The sequence below is a fragment of the Vidua macroura genome, chromosome 2 (assembly GCF_024509145.1).
Source record: "Vidua macroura isolate BioBank_ID:100142 chromosome 2, ASM2450914v1, whole genome shotgun sequence".
In the NCBI taxonomy this organism is placed as follows: Eukaryota; Metazoa; Chordata; class Aves; order Passeriformes; family Viduidae; genus Vidua; species Vidua macroura.
The window spans coordinates 56,629,468-56,650,673 of NC_071572.1; the positions used below are offsets into that span (position 1 = coordinate 56,629,468).

The 21,206-nt window shown below is 34.8% G+C and overlaps 1 protein-coding gene across 3 annotated transcripts in view; it reads right to left on the reverse strand.

The window, feature by feature from the left end:
• The window catches only part of TDRD3 (tudor domain containing 3), a 90,503-nt gene that overhangs the window by 31,094 nt on the left and 38,203 nt on the right, over positions 1-21,206 (reverse strand). For all 3 annotated transcript variants that reach the window (XM_053969982.1, XM_053969983.1, XM_053969981.1), the window contains 9 exons: positions 18,113-18,197; positions 14,276-14,341; positions 12,451-12,611; positions 10,217-10,358; positions 4,986-5,057; positions 4,373-4,522; positions 3,545-3,685; positions 2,448-2,604; positions 1,666-1,791 (listed from right to left, as the gene is read on the reverse strand). In XM_053969982.1, the coding sequence (XP_053825957.1) occupies positions 1,666-1,791; positions 2,448-2,604; positions 3,545-3,685; positions 4,373-4,522; positions 4,986-5,057; positions 10,217-10,358; positions 12,451-12,611; positions 14,276-14,341; positions 18,113-18,197 (1,100 nt within the window). The remainder of the gene's footprint in view (positions 1-1,665; positions 1,792-2,447; positions 2,605-3,544; positions 3,686-4,372; positions 4,523-4,985; positions 5,058-10,216; positions 10,359-12,450; positions 12,612-14,275; positions 14,342-18,112; positions 18,198-21,206) is intronic.

Below are 21,206 nucleotides of genomic sequence, written 5' to 3' on the forward strand. Positions count from 1 at the left end.
ACAGTGCTAAGTATGGTCACTGCAGATAGATCACTCAGCAAATACTTTTAGAACTCCTGTCATCTCAGTTTGAATGGAACTTAAGACAACTAATAATTAAGAATTTAGCTGAAATTATTTTCAAAGGCAGAGGAAATAAAATGGCAGAAAATTGACTTTCAATATATGATTTTAACAATGTGTTTGAATTCATCAGACCGCAGAGTTTTTCTCAAATTTGGCAAGGAAAGAATCACTTTTGAAAGTAAAAAATACATATGCCTATGTATTTCTTGAAATAACCATTTCAAAGACTCTGCAAGCAAAACTAAAACCTGGCATAGAAACAGAGATGCAATCCTATGGGCTATACACACTCTGTAAGGAAAATAAAAGCTAAGAACATGAAACTAAGCAATCACTTCAAAGCCTTACAAAGTACAACATCTATTTTTTTCAGAAAAAAAAAAGGCAGAAAGATTGAAAAGAATTTCATAAAATAATCAGAACACTTTTTGAACTCTTCAAAAATGCTAACAAGTTGGGTTTGAGTTTTTTCCAGGAAAGTATGGTTCAGGAATAGTACACGGGATTACATATTGATCACTCAGATATAGTGAGAAAAACCAACAGAGTGATAAAAAACATAAAAGCAAAAACCCTGTGTCATGCTAGGAAATATGCCAGAACCTTTGGTAACTGAAGAAAAAGTTTTAATAAAATTATGTTTTTCTTCTTATGACATTTATGGAATCTTTTTATTTTTATTTAAGAGGAAAAAAAACTCATAAAAGCGATCTGTATTTATCTTTAAAATACAACATTGAAGATTATAAACAGAAGTAAATGTAATAAATATATCTGGTTTTACACTCGCATAACACGATGCTTTATTGTCTACATATGTGCACTAAATCCAAAGGATCATGTAAGTACCCCTAAGCAATCAGTAGTATCACTTAAAAAAAGCAATTCACTCATTTCATGAATCTTGATAAGCTACTATTACCTACTTACTACAAAAACACTAAGAAATTTAAATAACCCACAGAGATTATTTCTTTCATTTTCCTTTAATGTCTTTCAGTCAAACATAAAAACCTTCTGTAATATCTCAATATAATCACAAAATGTACCCAAAGAAAAATCAATGTTTGCAGTGTAAGCCAAAATCACCATCACTGTTTTCATTTCTGCTCGTCGTAAAAAATTCAGTGCATCTTTGGTAAGCAAAATGAGTTGCCAAGAAATATCTCAAATATCATTCCCTATATCTGCTTTCTGTAAATGTGGTTATATTCATTACCTGACCAGTTTACAAATATAATGTAGAATGCTGGTATGTTTAAAAGTTATTTTCTTCGAATATTTTAATTTTTGATAAATACAGTGAAGACTTATGATATCATAAATAAAGATTCATGATTCAGGAAGAATCCAGTCAGATTAACAAATTGTGGTTTATGTCATCTTATTTCAAATTACTGACTTTTAGACATCTAACCACCACTGAGCAACTTATTTGACCTTTCTTGAGAGGAATAATTCTCCAAGCACTCTTTTTTTTTTAAAGACGGACTGTGGAGGAAGTTCTAGGAATCAACTTTTAGGTGACAGAGTTAGGAAAAGTAATTCTACCTACACTATCCAACATTTGTTCCAGATACATTAATTTCAGTAACTCACCCTCTACTGTTAGAGTACCCATTTTGGATTCCAAGAAATCAAACAGTGTGCTTGGTGCAGATGGTCTGGCATTTCCTAGCTCTTCTTCATCTTCAGGTCTTATTCGGCCTCGGCCCTTCCCCTTACCTGTAAGCATTAAAGGCTTTTCGTGAATGGGCAATAAAAAATTAAAAAGCGTACACATGCTTTCATTTGATTTACAAAATGTTTGTATTTTCTGTCTTTAAAAAAATCTGTCACAGAAAAGCAGTGATAGGACAAGGGAGAACAATTTTAAACTACAAACTGGAGAGATTTAGGTTAGATGTGATGAAAAAATTCATTATGCATCATTCACCCTCATCATATGAGGGTGATGAGGCACTGGAACAGGTTGTCCATAGAAGCAGTGGATGCTCTGTCCTTGGAAGTGTTCAAGACCAGGTTGGATGGGGCCCTGAGCAACCTGGTCTAGTGGGTGGCCTCTCTGTCTGGGAGGTGGGTGTGGGGGAGGTGGAACAAGATGATCTCTAATGTCCCTTCCAACCCATGTTCTTCTGTGATTCTAGGATACACATTTCCCATTTAAGGCAAATTAAATATCTGACTTCCAATTCAAAAATTTTGACAAGAATATAATACACAGAAGCCTTTCTTAGGGATTTGCTTTCAGGTTTGCAATGCATTCCAACTTGCAGGAAAAAAACATGCAAATATGCCCTTCTGTAACTACATTAGTAATCCACCATACACAAATTCTTTGGCTTGTAAACAGTTTTAAAGCATCTCTTTGCAAGCTTTACCTCTAGGTGGTGGTCCCTGAATGGGTTTTTGTTTACTGTTGTTCAGAAGAAAATTTAATGCTGCCTCTAGGCTGTTACTGTTATCCATAAGTGCCTGTCTTGCTGCTTCTTTGCTAAAACCCATCTCTGTTATGTGTTTTAGAGCCTTTTCATCAACCTGAAATAAAAGGTACACACAAAAGTAATAAATACAACTAGATTTTACATTAATTTTTCTTTTATTTTTATTGAAACACTATTTCTTGTTTAATTTATTCTAAATATTTTAGTTTTATATAAAATCTTTGCATATAAGCTCAAAAGAACCAGGTAATCAAGGGAATTTTTTTTTTAGTAGTACAATTTTTAAGTCATTCATTTCCAGTTCTACTACTACAGGCCTTCAAGCATAAAATCTCCTAGTCTATATGAAAACTCAAAGAAATATCTCAAAATAATATGAGTATCAAAACTAGCCAAGTGTTCCAGTTTGAACCCTTTCACAACTTTTGCAGACAATGCAAAACCCAATTACTTCTTAAAATATGGATAAAACATAATTGGCTAGATGTTTTACAGAAGAAAGTGAAGAAATGCAAACAATTTACTTGTGCAGAAATGCAGGTTCCGATATTCCAAACTGTATAGAGCATGATGACAAAACGTCAAAACAGGAATCACAAAGTATTAAGTACAGAAAATAACATTGCACCTGCACTGTTGGTGGGTAACTACCAAAATCATACCGGTTACCCACTTAACTTCAACAGCTGCCATCAAAAACATGGAATCCCATGAATATAACACTCTGTCTGGTTCAAAAATAGCCATATCAAGACCCTACAAAAAAACCCACAAAACCCCAAACCTAGTGGAGTCTAACCTCAGAGATACATCTTTAAATCTTACTGAATAAATGTTTAGCCCAGAATCACAGTGAAACTCATAACTATCTCAGTAAGGTACAAAAGCACCATAAGTATTTTAGGCAGACCTCAAAATTAATTGAAAGGAAAGTCATAATTCGTCAAGGTATTTTAGTTTTGTTCTTGTTTTATTTGGGGTTTTGTTTTTAATATTACACACATTTAAGACTCCATTAAAGTCTTCCGTCTTACCAGTTCTCGGTAGACACCTTCATTCTTCCCCTCTGGTTTTGCTATCTTCTCTTTCTGGAACAGTTCCCTGTTTCGATTCCCTCCAGCGCTCACATTGAGATTGCTTCTGCTACTACCACCACCTCCTCCAAATGTCTTGGTCTTTAGATAAGCACAAAATAACATCAGCAAACAGAAATAATGAAAATATTTAGCTAGTAGAAAAAGTAGAAACTTTTGTTGCAGTGGGTTTTTAGGGTTTTTTTTTGATTACGCTCTGGGTCAACAAATAAAGCACTAATGTTACACACACACTGAAAAGGATTAATTTATTAGATAGGAATTTTTTCCCGGTGCCCAAATGAGGTTGTAAAAAGGGTATATAATTCTAGCTGTTACAACTTAGTAAGCTCTTTGAGAAATAAACTAAAAAGAAGACCAAAGGAGAACATAAAAACCTGACACATTAGAACTAAATTTCCTAGCTATTTTTTCAGACTGAGTTCAGCGAATCATGGGGGTTTTGAGAATTAAAAAGAACAGATGAAAATTGATAACCTGTAGTTATAACTTAAAGCTTATTAGCAAAACTGTAAACCGCTCATTTTTCAGTAGTGGTAGCAAAATCGTATCTACAATAAAACATTATGATACAGTTATTCGCTCTATTAAAATAAGAACGCAGCCATCAATTCAAAAGGACTGTAAGCCTGATTCATCTTTTTAAAGATACAGGAGTAGAATTATACATAGGCAAATATCAGAAAGCATTTGTCATTTAAGAGATAAATACTTGACAAGAAAAGATTAATCACAGTAAGTAAAATGCCGCAACACATGCATTCTAACCTCTTTGCTCTTTGCTACTTCTGCAATAGCAGCTGTTCTCTGCTTTTCAAATTCATCATTGTCCGCAACAGATTTTACAGCATTTGTCATTTGCAGAGTCTTTCTGTGATCAAGATCTCTGCTATCCACTTGCACAGAAGATGCACATTTCTGAAAATGCAAAAGGAATGTTTAATTACTCTTCTGGGTCATTTGAAAAAAGACCCATCCAAGTTTTATTCTATTAGCATAGCAGACCCTCAGATAAAGAATATGATCATGTAGCTAGACATCGTGATGTAATCACAATGATTCTTGGAAATTTGCTGATCCTTGCCAAATTCTTTGGCATATAAGAAGGGACTGCATAAGTGCCTACACAATCTGACCAGCAAAATCAAAGGCTCCACACACTAAATATAGTTAAGTTTGAAATTGAGAGGAAAAATATTACTGGAAACTGGCACAACAAAGATACAGGATTAACAGAGTTTGGGGTTTTTTTTTAACAAGCACATTTTTTATATGCAAGTTATCAAGATCTAAGGTGTTTTGACAGCCTTTACCTAACTGGAAAAAGGTACATAGATATCATTTGTATTTTTATGAAGTGACAAAGAGAAGTACACTATACCTGCCCAAAAGGTACAAAAGGAGGAGGGCCACCTTCTGTTCCAATGTTACTCCTATTGTGTTTTGCCAAACTCTGTAAAAGAAAATTGATCATTAATAAATTACATCCAGAAACCAGATTATATGAAAAATGTCTCTATTTCAGAAAGAACATGGAACTTGCAAGATGGGTATTTTCAGCAAAAAAGAAATTCGTATTTTTAAATCTTGGGTTACCCAAGTTAAGAAGAGGGCTGGAGGAGAGGCAGAGGAACAAAGAAAATTACGGAATTTTGCATAATTACTAAGGCACATAGAGTACATGTAGCAAATTCAGTTATATGCCAAAATCTACACTAATAGAACAAAGCAGAACACAAATAGGCACCAGATGTTTTTTCATACAACGTCCAATGAACTTGCTGCCAGTAGATACTGTAAAGACACACAGCACCTTTAAAAAGGGATTGGACCAATTCAGCCTAGAGAAGGGAAGGTTCAGAGGGACCTTATCAATCTGCACGATGGAGACAGGCTCTTTTCAGTGGTGCCCAATAAAATGACAGAGACAGTGGGCAGAAACTGAAACATAGGAGAGTCCTTCCGTCACAAAACACTTTTTTGACTGTGAGGGTGACTGAGACAGGGAGGGTGGGGAGTCCCCATCCTTAGAAGTACTCAAAAGCTGCCAGGACACTGTCCTGGACAATTGGCTGTAGGTGGCCTTGACTGAGCCAGATGACCTCTATCTTCAACCATTCTGTGAAATTCATGAACCCATGCATAAGTAAACACAGAAAGGATTTATCAGACTTGTATCCCCTGATATAATACAGCAATTCTGTATGCCAAGGCTGCATAAGTGCTCAGAATGTGATCTCTCCCTGAAAACAACTGCCTCTTTGCCACTGCTGGAAACAGAATGCTATGCTACTAAGAAAAGAAAAAGAACAAGTCCTTAATGCTGATAAAATGCACCAAAATTGCATTTCCTACAATGTATCTCTTTTATCAGCTTCATTGCTTACTTTTTGCCCAATGTACATTCATGCATGACTACATAGATTCTCTGTTGTCAGAGACAGCCTTAATTACTTAAGGCTATATATGTATGACATTTACCTATATATTTATTACCCGATGTAGAATTGATTTAAACCCATCATGTGACAAATGGAGTATAAACACGAATAAGCTTTAAGCCACTACGTTATAAGAGAATTTCTTAAACTAAGTAATAGATTAATTTAGCTAATACATACCCAAATTAAAACTTTTAGTCCACTACTTTCAAGTTAAAATTACTTTTATTCAAGAGCTAAAGACTGTTTTCTAAATCATTTATAGTCATTAATTCCTTTCAAGGTTGAAGAAAAAGAATAATCCTTTTATTCATACCTTAGAGCAAAAAATACTGATAAAGTCAATAAATTATTCAAAAAAACGACTTAGAAGTGCAGAAACCATAAAATTTTTGTGCTTTAGTTTCAACCAATTCACTTAAAATGCTGCCTTAGAAATACGAGCTAACCAAGCACTGATCACTGCAGCATGCTCACACCTCCCTGTACCTATTAACTGAAGCAGCACAGTACAACAATGATTTCATGGCCAAGTCACTTCACTTCCCCAGAGCAGGCACTCCTGGCAGGTGCAATAAACCCTGCACTTATTTTGGCATTTCTATTTGTTTGCTTGTTTGTACCTAGAGAAATGCAGGCAATTTTGTAATGAACTCCCATACTGAATCAAATTATAATTACAATAAATAATTATAGGCTAGATAAGAACTCAAGCATCGGATTAATTCTTCATGTCCTATCATCAGGAAGAGCAAGCTGAATTTACACTTTTTTCTTTATTTCCCAAATCAGAATCAAGAAATCACACAGAAGAAAAAGACTGTTCCAATCTACTGCTCAAATGTGCAATTGGGCAAATGGCAAAAAAGCCCTTATAAACTGACTGCCTATTTACCAACATTTACCTACATGAATTTTGAATCATAGCAATTTATTGCATAAAACAGTTATCCATAATGAAAGAATTTTAATGATCTGATACCTTCTTCTCAAGGAACACTCTCTGCTGAGAAATGAGAGCAGCTGTTTTAGAAACCAAGTTTCACATGGCACTGAATAAAAAGTAAACTGGCAACACACACAATCTTTTTTAACTTACAATTAAATTTCCTCATAACCCAGCAGTAACTATCATTTACAAAAAACTTTGTTATAAATACATTTAGTGTACTTCTTTTACCCTTTTTGTTCTATTTGCATCATGACGCTAAAAACTTATTTCCTAGAGAATCTCTTAAGAAACTAAGGTTTACAATATGCGATTGCTAGATATTATGTACTATTGTACCTTTGCCTTTATTTATACATGTACTTTGAAGTATACCTAAAACTACTCCCTTTTCCCATGAGGTAATCTCAATATTTAGTCTCACCTTCACCAAAACAGAAAAATCTTGAAGTATACTAAAGAGCTTGACTTTTAGATGATCTGTAATTCTAAGTGTTAAAAATTTAAGAGCCTACCAAACAGTCTCACCAATCATCTCAGCAGATTTGCTTCAGACTTCACTTACATATTGTCAGGTGTTTTGTTTAATAGCAATACAAAATACTCTTCTGTCATAAGAAGGGTACCAGCAATATCTTACAGATACTGATCCTTCATGTTTGGAACATCAGTCACCATCAGAACATGAGGAACACCACAAAGCAATAATTATTTGGAACTGTATTTTTTCTTAAAGATGTCCATGACACTTCACCTTATACTTCCAAATAGTCTAGAAAAGAAAATCTCACAGTAACAGTCTCATTTACACTCCTTCCTCATTTATTTACTGTTGCTTAAATAGGGACACTTAAAAAGACCTGAAACTTCCAGGCAAGAATTTACCTTATGATATTGAATGCTACAAGGAAGAGTACATTTATTCTTCATGCAGTGTGGTAATACTGCATTCATTCCACATATGCTACATTGTATTATGAGTCTTTTATTACTAAAACTTGATTCCTCCTGAAAGCAATTTCAAACACTGCTCTGAATGGAACAAAACAGTAATACAATTGAACAAGTAGAAGATGACAAGTAGGTGCAAGGGTAATACCTTAAGACAGAATAGATAACTTTTGATTCTAAAGTTTCATGTTATTTGGCTTAATAACACTAACTTTATACTAAGTATAAAACCTCCTTATTTCATAATCTACAGAAGAAGCCAAATTAATACATCTTAGACTTCCTAGTGGAGAGAAAATATAAAACTGCCATCAAAAATAAAAAAATAGCTTCAAAACAAGTAATTTGAAATAGTTACACAAATAAAAGTTTTATGTCTTTTTATGCAAACACAATTCAGCATTTTATTTAAGCTTCCATGACAAGATTAGACAAGGAACAGCAATGTCCTTATCACCTCTCAGATATCTTAGCAATTATACTTATTTGTCAGCTGTACTCTGCTACAAACCCTTCTGAAAAGGATAGAAGCATAGAGTTCATAGGGAAACTGCTACCATGTAGCATTTAGCTCCTACAGATTTGTTTGAGCTCTATCTGTCTAGCTGTCAGTCTGGATATAGAACTGGAACTACAATTTCCAGTGGTCATGGTTCACCTATCCAAACTGATTCCTTGTCAGCCACAGCTTTTCTGACATGGCCACGTTCATGTGCTGTGAGCTGGTCAACAAGAAAAAGAAAATACTCTGGCAAATTCCAAAAGTTTGAGAACCAGAGCGCTGAGGGAATAGCAGCAAGCAATAGTTAACTTTCTGTATCTTACCAGAGCAAATCATGACAGCTACCACTCTGTTACACATATTGCATACAGCCAAGAGAGCTGGCTAACAAGTGCTAAAAGTTGTAGTCAGCAGCACGCCTTTGGTTATTAAATGCTTTGGGTTTTTATTTATGTAAATAGAGTCTGTTCCAAGTTATTTCTTAATACTGATTTCAAAAACCAATTATTAAGTATAAAGCAAAATTTATCTGTTGAAGTCCAGGTAGAAGAAATATGAAAATAGATTGTCCAAAATATCACCAAGAAAGCAAACCAGTTCTATTCTTGTCTTGTGAATTGCACAGCATTCTTAAGAAAGTGTTAGCTCTTAAGAAAGTGTTCTCTTCTGCCCCATCTGCCTTCTTTAACTGAAGAGAGAACTCACAAGACTAAATACTAAGTAAGACTAAAAATCATAAAATGGGATGGTTCTGCCAGAACTTTTTTTATTTTGAAAGCTTCATTAAAAACCAGGAATGCTTTTGTGTTTTAAAAAAACCCTTATTTTCAGCTATAAAGGCTGAAGGATGGCAAACAGAATCTACTGGAACATAACTCTAAAATTCAAATTCATTTTGGCCCAGTTTGCCAGAATCTATTAACTTTAACCAAACACCAAAGAAGGCTAGCTCTAACAAAAATTACTGAGCCCAACTTAGCAAGAACAACAATAAAATGAGTACTTCATACAGAACTAACCATCATGTTCATAAGCAGCTACTCTGTTTCAGAGATGTGGATGCAAAAATACAGAGATGTGCATGGTTGTAGTAGCCATAGTTAATTTGGCAAATATTTGGGACTAATGGTAGTAGGGTCACAACTCCTGCCCTAGAAACTTCCACCTGTTTGTGAGAAAATGTATGAAAACATATTCCTGCAGCCACTTTTGTTCTACTGGGACAGAAACCAAATGAAAGGAGTTTACACATATTTATGCCTTGTTGGAAGAATTTTAAATCTCCAATTTGACTTTGTAACCACAATTTACCTAAAGTACTGATGAAATTTGCAGTACAGGGCTCATACCAAAGGTCACCAACTTCAATGCTTTCTGTATATTTATTCTATTACTTTTGCCTCAAAAAGACACAGTTTGAAGACAGTATCTGTAAAAGGCAGAACTCCATAGTATTTTGGTTCCAAACACACTGTAAGAAAGCAACCACCCATGACTATTTGCCAACATAAATTTAATACATTACATTAATGTTTTCAATCCCTGCAGAAAGGAATCAGTTCCCATGCAAAGATCACTTGTAATTTTTTAATTTACAACATTATACATGAGACCTACTTGCATACATTTGGCTGCAGCCCTACAACTATTTGGACAGTACAGTTCTAAAAGCTTATTATATGAAAGTTCACAGTCAACAGAATAAGCTTGACATTTTTGAATGTAATATGCAACTTGTAAGACAAGCATTTCCAGTGGTGTTACCTCACCCTTTGTAATTCCCACTTTTCTATAAGATGCTCCACTTCACCTCCAAGAACTGCTGTGTTACTGTCATCCAATAGCAAGAATCCATTTCTCACTTCAACAATTCCTGAAAGCTTAATTTTTGTTCCAGGTGGAGTGTTTAGGCTAGAGGTAGAAACAAAGTCAAAAAATTCAAATAGATTTATTAATATTCTGTCACAGAGAAACATATAAAAAACTTATTATAATTGCAGCATTTTCATATGCCATAATTAAAAATTAGCATCAAAAAAGCACAGTACTTTTCAATAGCTTTATTGAAACACTTCCTACCCATTATACAAAAATGCCATACTGTAAATTAGATTCTAACAGAGATGAATACTGGCAAATTGTCTGTTTGGTTAATATCCAATTTCATAATACCAATTAAGCTAATGTTTTGTTTCGATTATCAGATGATATTCTTAGACAACTATTTGAGGCAGGTTCCTCACATTTACAGTTATGAGTGGATTTCCAAATAGTTAATCACCTCTTTTTTTTTTTTTGACATTTAACTTAGTAGACACATAGAGTGGTTAGAAAAGAACCTTTCTACACATTGCTAAGAGCTAGGAGTGTACTAGAATAAATATAAAAACCATGAATCTCGTAGTGCTTCATCTCTCACTACTCTATAATTTAAAAACATATGAATACTTTCTGTCAACAGCTCCCACATGGAGCCAACCTTATCTTCTTCTCACGTGAATCTACTCTAGGAAAAGCAATAGCAGAAGCATAAAAGAATCATGTATTTCCAACATGTAACTGAAAGATATGACAAGCAGTGCAATCTGGAAACTGCTTCTTGCAAGAAACAGGACACAGCCAGTTAAAACCTTTCAACTGAGAGATAATAATCTCTTTAAAATACGCTAGAGATACTGTTACAATCACAGGCCCATACCACAGGGTGAGGAAAATTCATAGTGGAGTCAGCCAATTACAGTACCAGTGGCATTTAACCGTAGCAATGTTTGGATGGATTTTTGGATTGTTCTGATAAAGGCAAAAAAATGAGATAAAAAAATACACATGAAAGAAATACAGAAAAAAAAATTAAAATTAGGTAAGGGGAAAGGGATAAATGGAAACTATACTCATGAAAAACCTATAATATAAAAGAAAATTGTGATTTTTATTTTAAGTAACACTATGTACTGAAACAGCATATTATTGCAGTTTAATAGTCCAACATCAGACCTGAAAAAATTACATATACCACAAATTAAGTCTTTAAATGTTACACAAAAAGAAGCGCTCACAACATTACTAGAGTGATGAGTTCTCTAACATTTTTGAGATTTTATCAAAAAGCTTTCAAATTATGTCTTGTACTGGGTATTCATCTTTAAACATTTTGTAATCTAGAATCTACTTACACAAGAGTCTGTTTGCCTTCCTTTATTGCTCTCTTTATATTCACATTGGAATATGATGTTCCAAGTTCTGCTGGCTCAAGCTAAACTTAAAATATCATTGAATGTTCTAACAGCATCACTCTAACAGCATCACTCTAAACTGCAAGCTGGCTCCTGCTCAGAAGGTACAGTTTAACAACAAAAGATGACATTCAAAAATTAAGTATACATCTATATCTAACTGCTGCAGCTAGCAGAGAAAGAGAGAAGAAGGGCTTTTTTAAATCAAAGTTATCTGAACTAGCAGAGTGCAAAGCACACCATGACTCTGCAGACTAAACACCAGAGATTGTTTTTAACACCTCCATAACCAAACACACAAAACATCCCCATGTTCAGCAGTAATCAGTTCTCTTGCTCTTCATTTTTAACTGAAGAAATATCCAAGTTAAAGACCTGTCCATGGTTAAGCAGCATTAGTTGTACTGGCTTAGGAGTGTCAAGCCTGTGGCATTCCTGCTACAAAGGTAAGACAAAAGATCTGCTACTACTAAAAATTGGGAATTTGGCCCAAGTTTACATACACCCCCAAAATGCTGTGTTGTGAAACTACAACTCAGTAGATGGCTGCAAAAATCTACTTTCTTTCATTACGTAGTTCAGCATAAACAGAACTGTAAATTACATTCATACGTATCTTTGCATGCTGAATTTAAATTTCTCCTTTATACGCAAATCCAAAAAAGCCTCTTTTGTCGAGCAATTTTTGTCATAAATTACTAAGGAAATAATTCCATTATTTCAAGGACATTTAAGTACCAAAGGAAAACATGGAAAAGAAAGCTGTTCACCTTATTTTTGACATGCTACTGTATTCTATAGCTGTGCAGCTTGTGTGTCCATCAGTCATCTGTAAACGTAACATTCTGGGAGCAGCCTGAGAGTCTTCATTATCCTTTGGTGCAGCAACATTGCGAATTTTCTGTATTTGCAGGACACATGGCCCTTCCAGCTAGATAAGTCAAACAGAAAAGTAAAAATTGTTAGCACTGTTAAGCAAACACTCTGCAATACCTAGACATACCAACAGATGCCCCCAGGCAAAGAAAAGTGTCATTTGATGTTGAATTTCTATCACTTATGTACTCTGTGTGCTAAAACATTATAAAAATTAGTTTTTCAGATAAACAGTTGTGATGCTTCAGACATCTCTGAGATACCAATTATAAAATAAAAGTGAATGAAAACAGTTGAGGAGGCAAACAAACGAAAACACACATGCTGTCACTTTGAACATAGCATGGAGTCCAGATAAGACTTCACTGCAGAGTGTCACTGACAAAGTCTTCTAAGGAACAAAAAGACCAGCTTAGAAGACTCTCTGTTTGGATCAAGAGGAAATTTCAAGTACCACTACTCTGTAAACACCAAGTAGAAACATAGCTTCTTTGAACAATGGTCCAATCAAAACATAAAAAACTGAAGGGACATCACTCATCCATAGATTATGTAAAAATGGATACTCTACTAGACACACCACAATCTATCTTACAAAAAATAAAAATTATAATTAAAAAAACTCAAACAAAAACCAAATAAATCAAAAACCAAACCACCTAGAAAAACAACCAAAAACCCACAAAAAACCAAAAAAATCCACCACAAACAAAAACCACCAAAATAAAGCAAAATAAATCCACCTGAAAGCCCAAACCATCTAAACCACTTATCACATTTCAGCTATAGCTAAGTCATTTTAATTTCTCTGAAAAAAAATTGCCTGTGGCTGCTCAACTGATCTCTAGTTCCTAAATGACAGCAAAAAGATGAAAAAGTGCACAGTTCATCAGCTTCTAACCTTGAAGAACAGAATAGGTAGCCAGAAGAACACAAAATGAGAGCAGATAACCAGTAGGCAAGTATATATCAAAAGAAGAGAAATTAATAAATAAGAGAACAGGCACACAGTAGCTTTACTATGATGGCAGTAGAAGAGGTTTTTTTAAATGCAGATCAGTTTTAACTGGAAAAACAAATCTGATTATCATTTTGAAAAAAAAATTAAAAAGACTGCAGAAAACAAAAATCCACAATCAAAAGAACAATGAAACAGAAATTGGGAAGCATATGAGTAACCTTTAACAGGAATTAAATTGCTGGCATCTTATGTTTTCAGCTGCTTACCATCAATTTGACAGTACTCAGAAAGGAACTCTGAGATCACAACTTTAATCCTTTCTGAATTCTTCTTCTGCAGTTAATGTTTCCATTGTAATGACACAAGCTCTCAAAAGAAAACCAATAACATCTTAAATGTAACAGCTATTAAATTATATGTTGTAACTTTATAGTCTTCTTTGCACTTCAATTCCTTCAAAAATACGTAACGGATCTCTATGGTATATAGTTATCTAGACAGAAATGGGAGGATTCAGTTTTCCCAAATCCTATGCAAATGTGGCCATCTTGTGGTTAATGCTGGTAATATTGATTTTTGCTAAACCCAAAAAGTCCTCTTTAATGGAGCTTATGTTCATATATTTACACTATAATATATTCAAACATTGGGGGTTTTTGTACATAAAGTAATGACAAAAGCAGACTAATGTGCCACAGAAGACTGTCATCACACAGAAATCACAGAATACAGAAAAGTGAAGTAAAAATATTGTCTACCTTTTCCACTTTTCCACCATTGATGTCACTGGGGAGAAATTTCTTGCCAATCGTTCTTAAATCTGTCTGAAATGATTACAGAAGACAAGAAAATATTAACTTAAAATATGCACTTAAAAAAAAAATAAAAGAGAAAAAAGAATAGCATTTTTTCCATAATTACAACTATTTATTACAGAAATCCACTCCTTTGTGTGCTAAAAATTTCAACAACTCAAGAGTTTACAAAAGAAATCATTTTGCATTTTAAATTATTTTCTTGTATTAAGTACATTAAGTAAATAAAGTACATTAAGTAAATAAACAAAAACAAATGGTTAAATGTAACTGTGAGGTTCCATAGAGGTAAAACATCTTTCTCTGCTCTCCATCTGGCACTTAGAGAAAAGTAGTTTTAGTTTCTGTCTTTTTACATGTATAAATCCTTACTTATTATGATCATAAACAACTCTTTCAAAAGAAAATGTGCTAAATGTAATTACTAAAAGAACTTGAACAATATTTTGTCATTGATGTATGTCAATAGCCTACTGTTCTGGCACCCTGATCTAGAACTGAGCAGGACTGTATTTTAGTATCCAAAATATTGTAAACAATTGATTTATTCTGGTTTTCAGTGAGAAACACTGGTACATTACAAATTAAAAAACAATCATAAGAATACACTTTTAGTATATTTACTGAGTATATAGACGGAATAAATGCCCAATCCTCTCTCTGTTGCACAAAATAGCCAGGTAATGATAAGGAAGCACATTCAGTTTTTCAATCTGAGAACATCTGGGGAAACTCATCTGTCAGCTGTGTGTCTCTGAATAGCACACAGGGTCCTATAAATGGTTCCTGTGTGTTCCATATCCGTACCACAGAATCATTCTAGAATGGTTTGGGTTGAAAGGCACCTTGAAGAACATGTAATTCAACTCCCCTCTATGGGCAGTGTACACCTTCCACTAAGACGATATTTGCTCAGAGCCCATCCAACACACCCTTAAACACTTCCAGGGATGAGGCAGCCATGACTTCTCTATATCCATGAACAATCTATTCTAGTGCCTCACCACCCACACAGTAAAGAACTTCCTCCTAATATCCAACCTAAACCTCCTCTCTGATTGAAGCCATTCCCCCTTGTCCTTTCACTACCTTGTCCTTGTAAAAAGTCTCTCTCTCCATCTCTCTCATAAGCTTCTTTCAGGCACTGAAAGGCCACAATTAGGTCACCCTGAAACCTTTTCTTTTCCAGGCTGAACCATCCCAAGCCTTTCCTCACAGAAGAGCTGGTCCATCTCTCTGATCATCTTGGTGTCCCTCCTCTGGACTTGCTACAACAGGTCCATGTCCTTCCTGCACTAGGACCCCCAGAGCTTGGTGCAGCACTGCAGGTGGGGTCTCACCAGAGGAGAGGGGTAGAATCCCCTCCCTCTCCCTGCTGCCACACTGCTTTGGATGCAGCTCAGGACACATTTGGCTTTCTGTTCTGGGCTGTGAGGGCTCATGGCTGGGTCACGTCCAGCCTCTCATCCAGCAGCACCCCCAAGACCTTCTCAGCAGAGCTGCTCTCCATCTGTTCATCCCCCAGCCTGTGTTGATACTGGTGCTTGCCCTGACACAGGTGCAGCACTTTGCACTTGGTCCTGTTAAACCTCACAAGATTCCCAGGCACCCACTTCTCAAGCTTGTCCAGGTCCCTCTGAATGGCATCCTGTCCTTCAGGTGTGTCAACTGCACCACTCAGCTTGATGTCATCTGCAAATTTGCTGAGGGTGCACTTGGACCCTTCATCTGTGTCATTAATGAAGGCATTTAGTGACACTGGTCTCAGTACAGATCCCTGAGGATCTGTATTGTCACTGATGAGGATCACTTGTCACTGATGTCCACTGGGACTCAGCCATTAACCACTACCCTCTGGATGGGACTGTCCAACTACTTTATTATGCCTCTGACAGTCCATTCATTAAATCCATCTTTCTCCAGTTTAGAGAGATGGATATTCTCAGGGACTGTGTTACAGGCTTTACAGAAGACCAGATAAAGGACATCTGTAGCCTTTCCCTTGTCCGCTGATGTAGTCACCCCATCACAGAAGGCCACTGGGTTGCTCAGGCAGAACTTGCCCTTGCTGAAATCTCCAGCTTTGCAATCAGAGTAGTGGGAAGGGCAGACAACTTCTACAAATAATTTTAAGTTAGACAAAATAAAAGGAAGGACTGAAGATACATTTATGTCTACTTCATACTTATTTAAGCAATTCACACACACACAATCAAAAATGGTAAAAAAGGTCAGCTGACTTCTGGATTTCTTCTGCCTAAAAGGTGCCTCTAGCAGTCAAGGAAGAATTTGTAAAATGCAGAACTGTTCTGTTCTGTAATTCACCGTTAACCTGCCATTAAAGACACACTGCTACCCTCTACTTACTCAACAGACAAGTTAATCTTTTGGGTACAAAAACAACTGACTTAATGATAAAAAGTGATAAGCCATTAATTCTGGCTTTGGAGTACTTGTGCAACATTTCTGGTTTATTTTTATTATCTATCAAACAAACCTGAAATACCAACACAGGCACAAATTATCATGTCAGTACTCATTCCACCATATGATTACATGCAGGGTAATACCCAGCAACTCACAAGTACTTTATTCGGGTTTTGTATAAAACAGCAATGCATTCTCAAATATATGGGCATGCTGCTCTGGTCCAGAAATCAAATGCTTGCTTTGTGCATGTTTTGTATTACATTCTTTGCATCTTTGCATTATAATTTTGCTTTAATTCTTTTCATATTCCTTACATTAACTGGTGCCTGCATACATGACTGACTGAACACATGCTTTAAAGAAAAAGTGAAAGGAGCAGTGGGGGCCCTCTTTTTCAGAGTATCATCTAAAACCATCTAGTGGTTAAATCCTGAAGGTGGACAAAATAATCCCCAACAACTCTCATATAATTTCATTATTTTATTATTCTAATTTCACCAAGGGAGAATACTTTTCTCTTAAGCACTTGACTACATCATTTTCCCCCTTGAAACTACATATAGTTATTACAAAGTTTATATTAAACCAAATAAGTACAGTTTATATTAAACCATTTAAAACATCTGAATATTAATTTGATAAAATATGTTAAAATAAAATAGCAAATACATGAACTAAGAAAGGCAGCAGACTTATTAATGTTTACCAACAACATATATACTAGAATTCTGAAAAAAAAAAAAGGATTCACATGCACACGTTTCTCATATCCTTAAAAATATTATGGCATATTCATTTCAAGACATTGCTCTATCTTGTACATTCCTTGTTAATTTTTTGCCAAAATTATGAGTACAAATCCAGATTTCTATAGTAAAGTAAAAAAAAAAAAAAACAGGTTTCAGTTACAAAAATACGTAGACAACACTGGATATGTAGTCTGAATGTGCTTTAAGGAGTATCATGTCCAGAAGTCAAAGTAAGGGTGTTTTATTCATCCTAACAAACTTGTACTAAAATTTCATACTCATATCATTACATAGCACTTCTGGCTGTATTACTGTTTGTAGTTTGACTTTAGTTTTACACTTCATGAACAAAAAAAAATATTTTCCTATTGCTAAATCTGTTCATTTTTTCTCCTACAGGTTTTGCAGATTGGAGTAGACGTTCTTTCCAAATAAAACTCACAATTCATACAGGCAAGGAGAGAGGTAAGTACTCTGTCCTTTACATAAATCACACAGACAATAGTACACTTAATTAGACACACAAACATATATTCAAGCCATTATAACTGTCATTTTAGCATGATTTCTCATAAAAAACATTTTCACTACCATAACTTACATTAAGGGCAACTAGGATAATATCATTTGTATTAACTTTTTCAGATGAACTTAAGCAAGCTTCAATTCCTTCATCTGAAAGACACCTGTTAAAGAAAAAAAAAAAAAAATTAGAGTATCACATGATGTATCAATGAGACAAACATATCTTCTGTCTATGAGATTGTCTTTAGTTCCTATCTTTTGTACTGGTGAAGCATAGATACAAAAATACATGAAAAAATACTTAATGTAAATATTTTCCTTACACTGATGGTGGTAGTGCAGGATCAGTATCTTTCTGAAAAAATTCTGTAAGTATACAGTAAGTTTTGAACACTAAGTTTTGAATTGATTACCTGAATCCACTTTAAAGGGCTGACCTATTCTAACCTTCAAAATCACTTTAAAAAAGGATCATTTTAACTTGAGTGATCAGAAATTGTGGCATTTGCTGTACATTTTGCCTACTCTAACCCATTTGCAGTTCCAGTTTTCAATTTTATGTAGCTGGCAACCTGCCTTCTTCTGCACAGCTCTTCATTTTCTTCAAATACATCACAGCAACCATTACATAACTGATAGACACCCAGTCTGAAACACAGTTCCTCCTCAACATTTAAATAATTACTCGCCAAGAAATCACCTTTTCCCAAATAATAAAAGAATTATTTAAGAAACAAAGAGTAATATACACTAAAAAATGCTAAAAATAAATATTCCTGAGTGCTTCAAGAAATACCTTGTTTTGAAGAAAATAACATGCACAGTGTTACATACAAACAAGGCAAAATACTTGAAGGGAAGTACACTTGACAGACCTTTTTGATTCCAGCCCTGGTGACTTTATCATTGCCCTTTCCAGTCCTGCAGTGTTCCTAGACTAATTACTGGTCCCAGTTGTGCTCTAACCCAGACACTTGATGGGATTTACCTGCTCATGTCAAACACTGGAATCTAGCAAATCCTGAGTCTCTAGCCCACCATAACCAAAAAGAAGAAAAGCCAATAATGAAACAATTCAGACGGCAAAAAAAAAAGCATATATATATAGAGAAACATAAGAAGAAACAATCCTATTTTTTTAATAAAAGACAAATGCTTGAGAAGAATAAGGTAGCAAGATGTGTTGGCTTGCATGGGAATACAGAATTTCCCAGCTGAGTAATTCTAAGCTTCATTACTATGATATGGGAAGATTTATGCAACTCCTGTGCATTAGCAGCTCTCATTAGTTGGAGTCAGAAGGTAAAGCAGAACAGCATTCCCACTCTGTGCCAGGGGAAACAGATACATCCAACAAACTATCCTGCTCTCGAGACTTCAATTGTGGCTTAATTACACCAACAGACTTCCTAGAAAGAGCAGTATCAAACTTTACCAGTTTACCTTCTGCCATCTTCAGCATAAAACGGAACATAAGTTGAACAGCACGGGCTGGGTGAGTACAAAATCCATAAGCTGAGCTTTAGACTGTTGGCTAAGTCATGGAAGGATTTTTCTTTTACTGCTCCAAATGCAAATGAAGTCATTCTTCATTCTACTAAAGCTAGAGGGACTGCAGTTCTCTGCAGAGAGTACTGTTATTTAAGCCGAGTACTTCAACATAAGCACTACTGTTTTCCAGTAAGTAAAAAACAATTTAAAGAATGAGTAAACAAGAATCTGACCTAGAATTAAACTTTCTCTACATAGGACAAGATTAATTCTGCTATTACAACAATCACTGCTGAGTCATATTTTACTTTTGCACCTCAAAGTGAAGAAAACTGAATCACAGCTGTCAAAATAGCATTCTCATTTAGTAAAAATTTTTTGACGGGTTTTATTATCTTTTTTATATATAAATTTACATATGAATTTTCAGTTTAGTTTGTCTCATTATTTAGAAAAGCTTTTGAGACAGAAGGATAAAGAGAAATTCATGGGAGAAGACCACTAATTTTTGACTTGTGCTAATTTAAGCAACAGCACTTAGCAAAAACATTGCCTATCTGACTAAAACCTCACAGAGACACCAATCATAAAATACTACTGAGAACATCTGTTAGGTTGATTTAAGCAAACATCAAAGGATTTTAGCGAAAACCTGATTGACTTGGTTATTTTAAGAGTTTTCAAAAAAAACTAAATCTGTGAATATCAGTGTAGGGGAGATACTTTATAGTTTGGGGTTGGTTGGTTTGGTTATTGTAGATGCTTATTATATGAAAGTATAAATTAGGTAAATGCAAAAGATCAGGATCAAAATTACTTTCAAGAAAAAAAGATCAAATCAACAATTCTGTCAGCAGAATTTTGCTAAAGAACTTCAATAGAGAAAAAAAGAGCTTTCCAGTAATGTGTCAGGTGCTGCTTCTGTGCAACAGGATGCAAAACTATAGATTTAGTAAAAAATTGTCAGAAATTGGCCAGGAAGCAAATTGTAACCAGGAGACGCTGTACACCAGATTTAGCCAAAGCAAGATCTCTCCTGCTTTAACAGAAGCTTGAAACAGAAGCTTGAAATTTTTCACTATCAAGTCAGTCTTTTCCATTTTGCCATAACAACATTTATACAGACTACTTCATATGGCAATGAGTACCCTAAACATGTTTATATTTTCTTAACAAACTTACAGAGACTTTTTTTAAATAAACGGTTTTATTTTCTCCTATTTGTACAGCCTCCTATAAGAACTATCTAAGTTTTAGCTTTGAGTATTTTCTGCTATGGGCCCACAAATTATTTAAGAAAATAAATTATCAAATTTATTTTATTAAACTTAAATTATTAAATCATTATTAAATTTATTTTAAAATAAATTTATTTATACAGAAAAAAATACATCTGTCTCGCTCAAGTCTGAAAAAGGAGTTAAAATAGATAAAGCTACATCTTCAGATGGTATAATCCTTCCCCGACAGCATAAAGATTATTAAGTCTGAGCTTTTTCCAGACTCTGAAGGAATCAGATTCCCTTTTTCTATCTGTTCTTAATGAAGGCATGCAATATGCTGAAGTAGGACCTTTACAGCATAAGGTCACTCAATTCTTTGTTCTCTGTATTAGATCAAGGAAGAAAAAAAAAAAAATGACCCTGAACAAAACCAAAAACAGTAAAAACCTGCTCTGG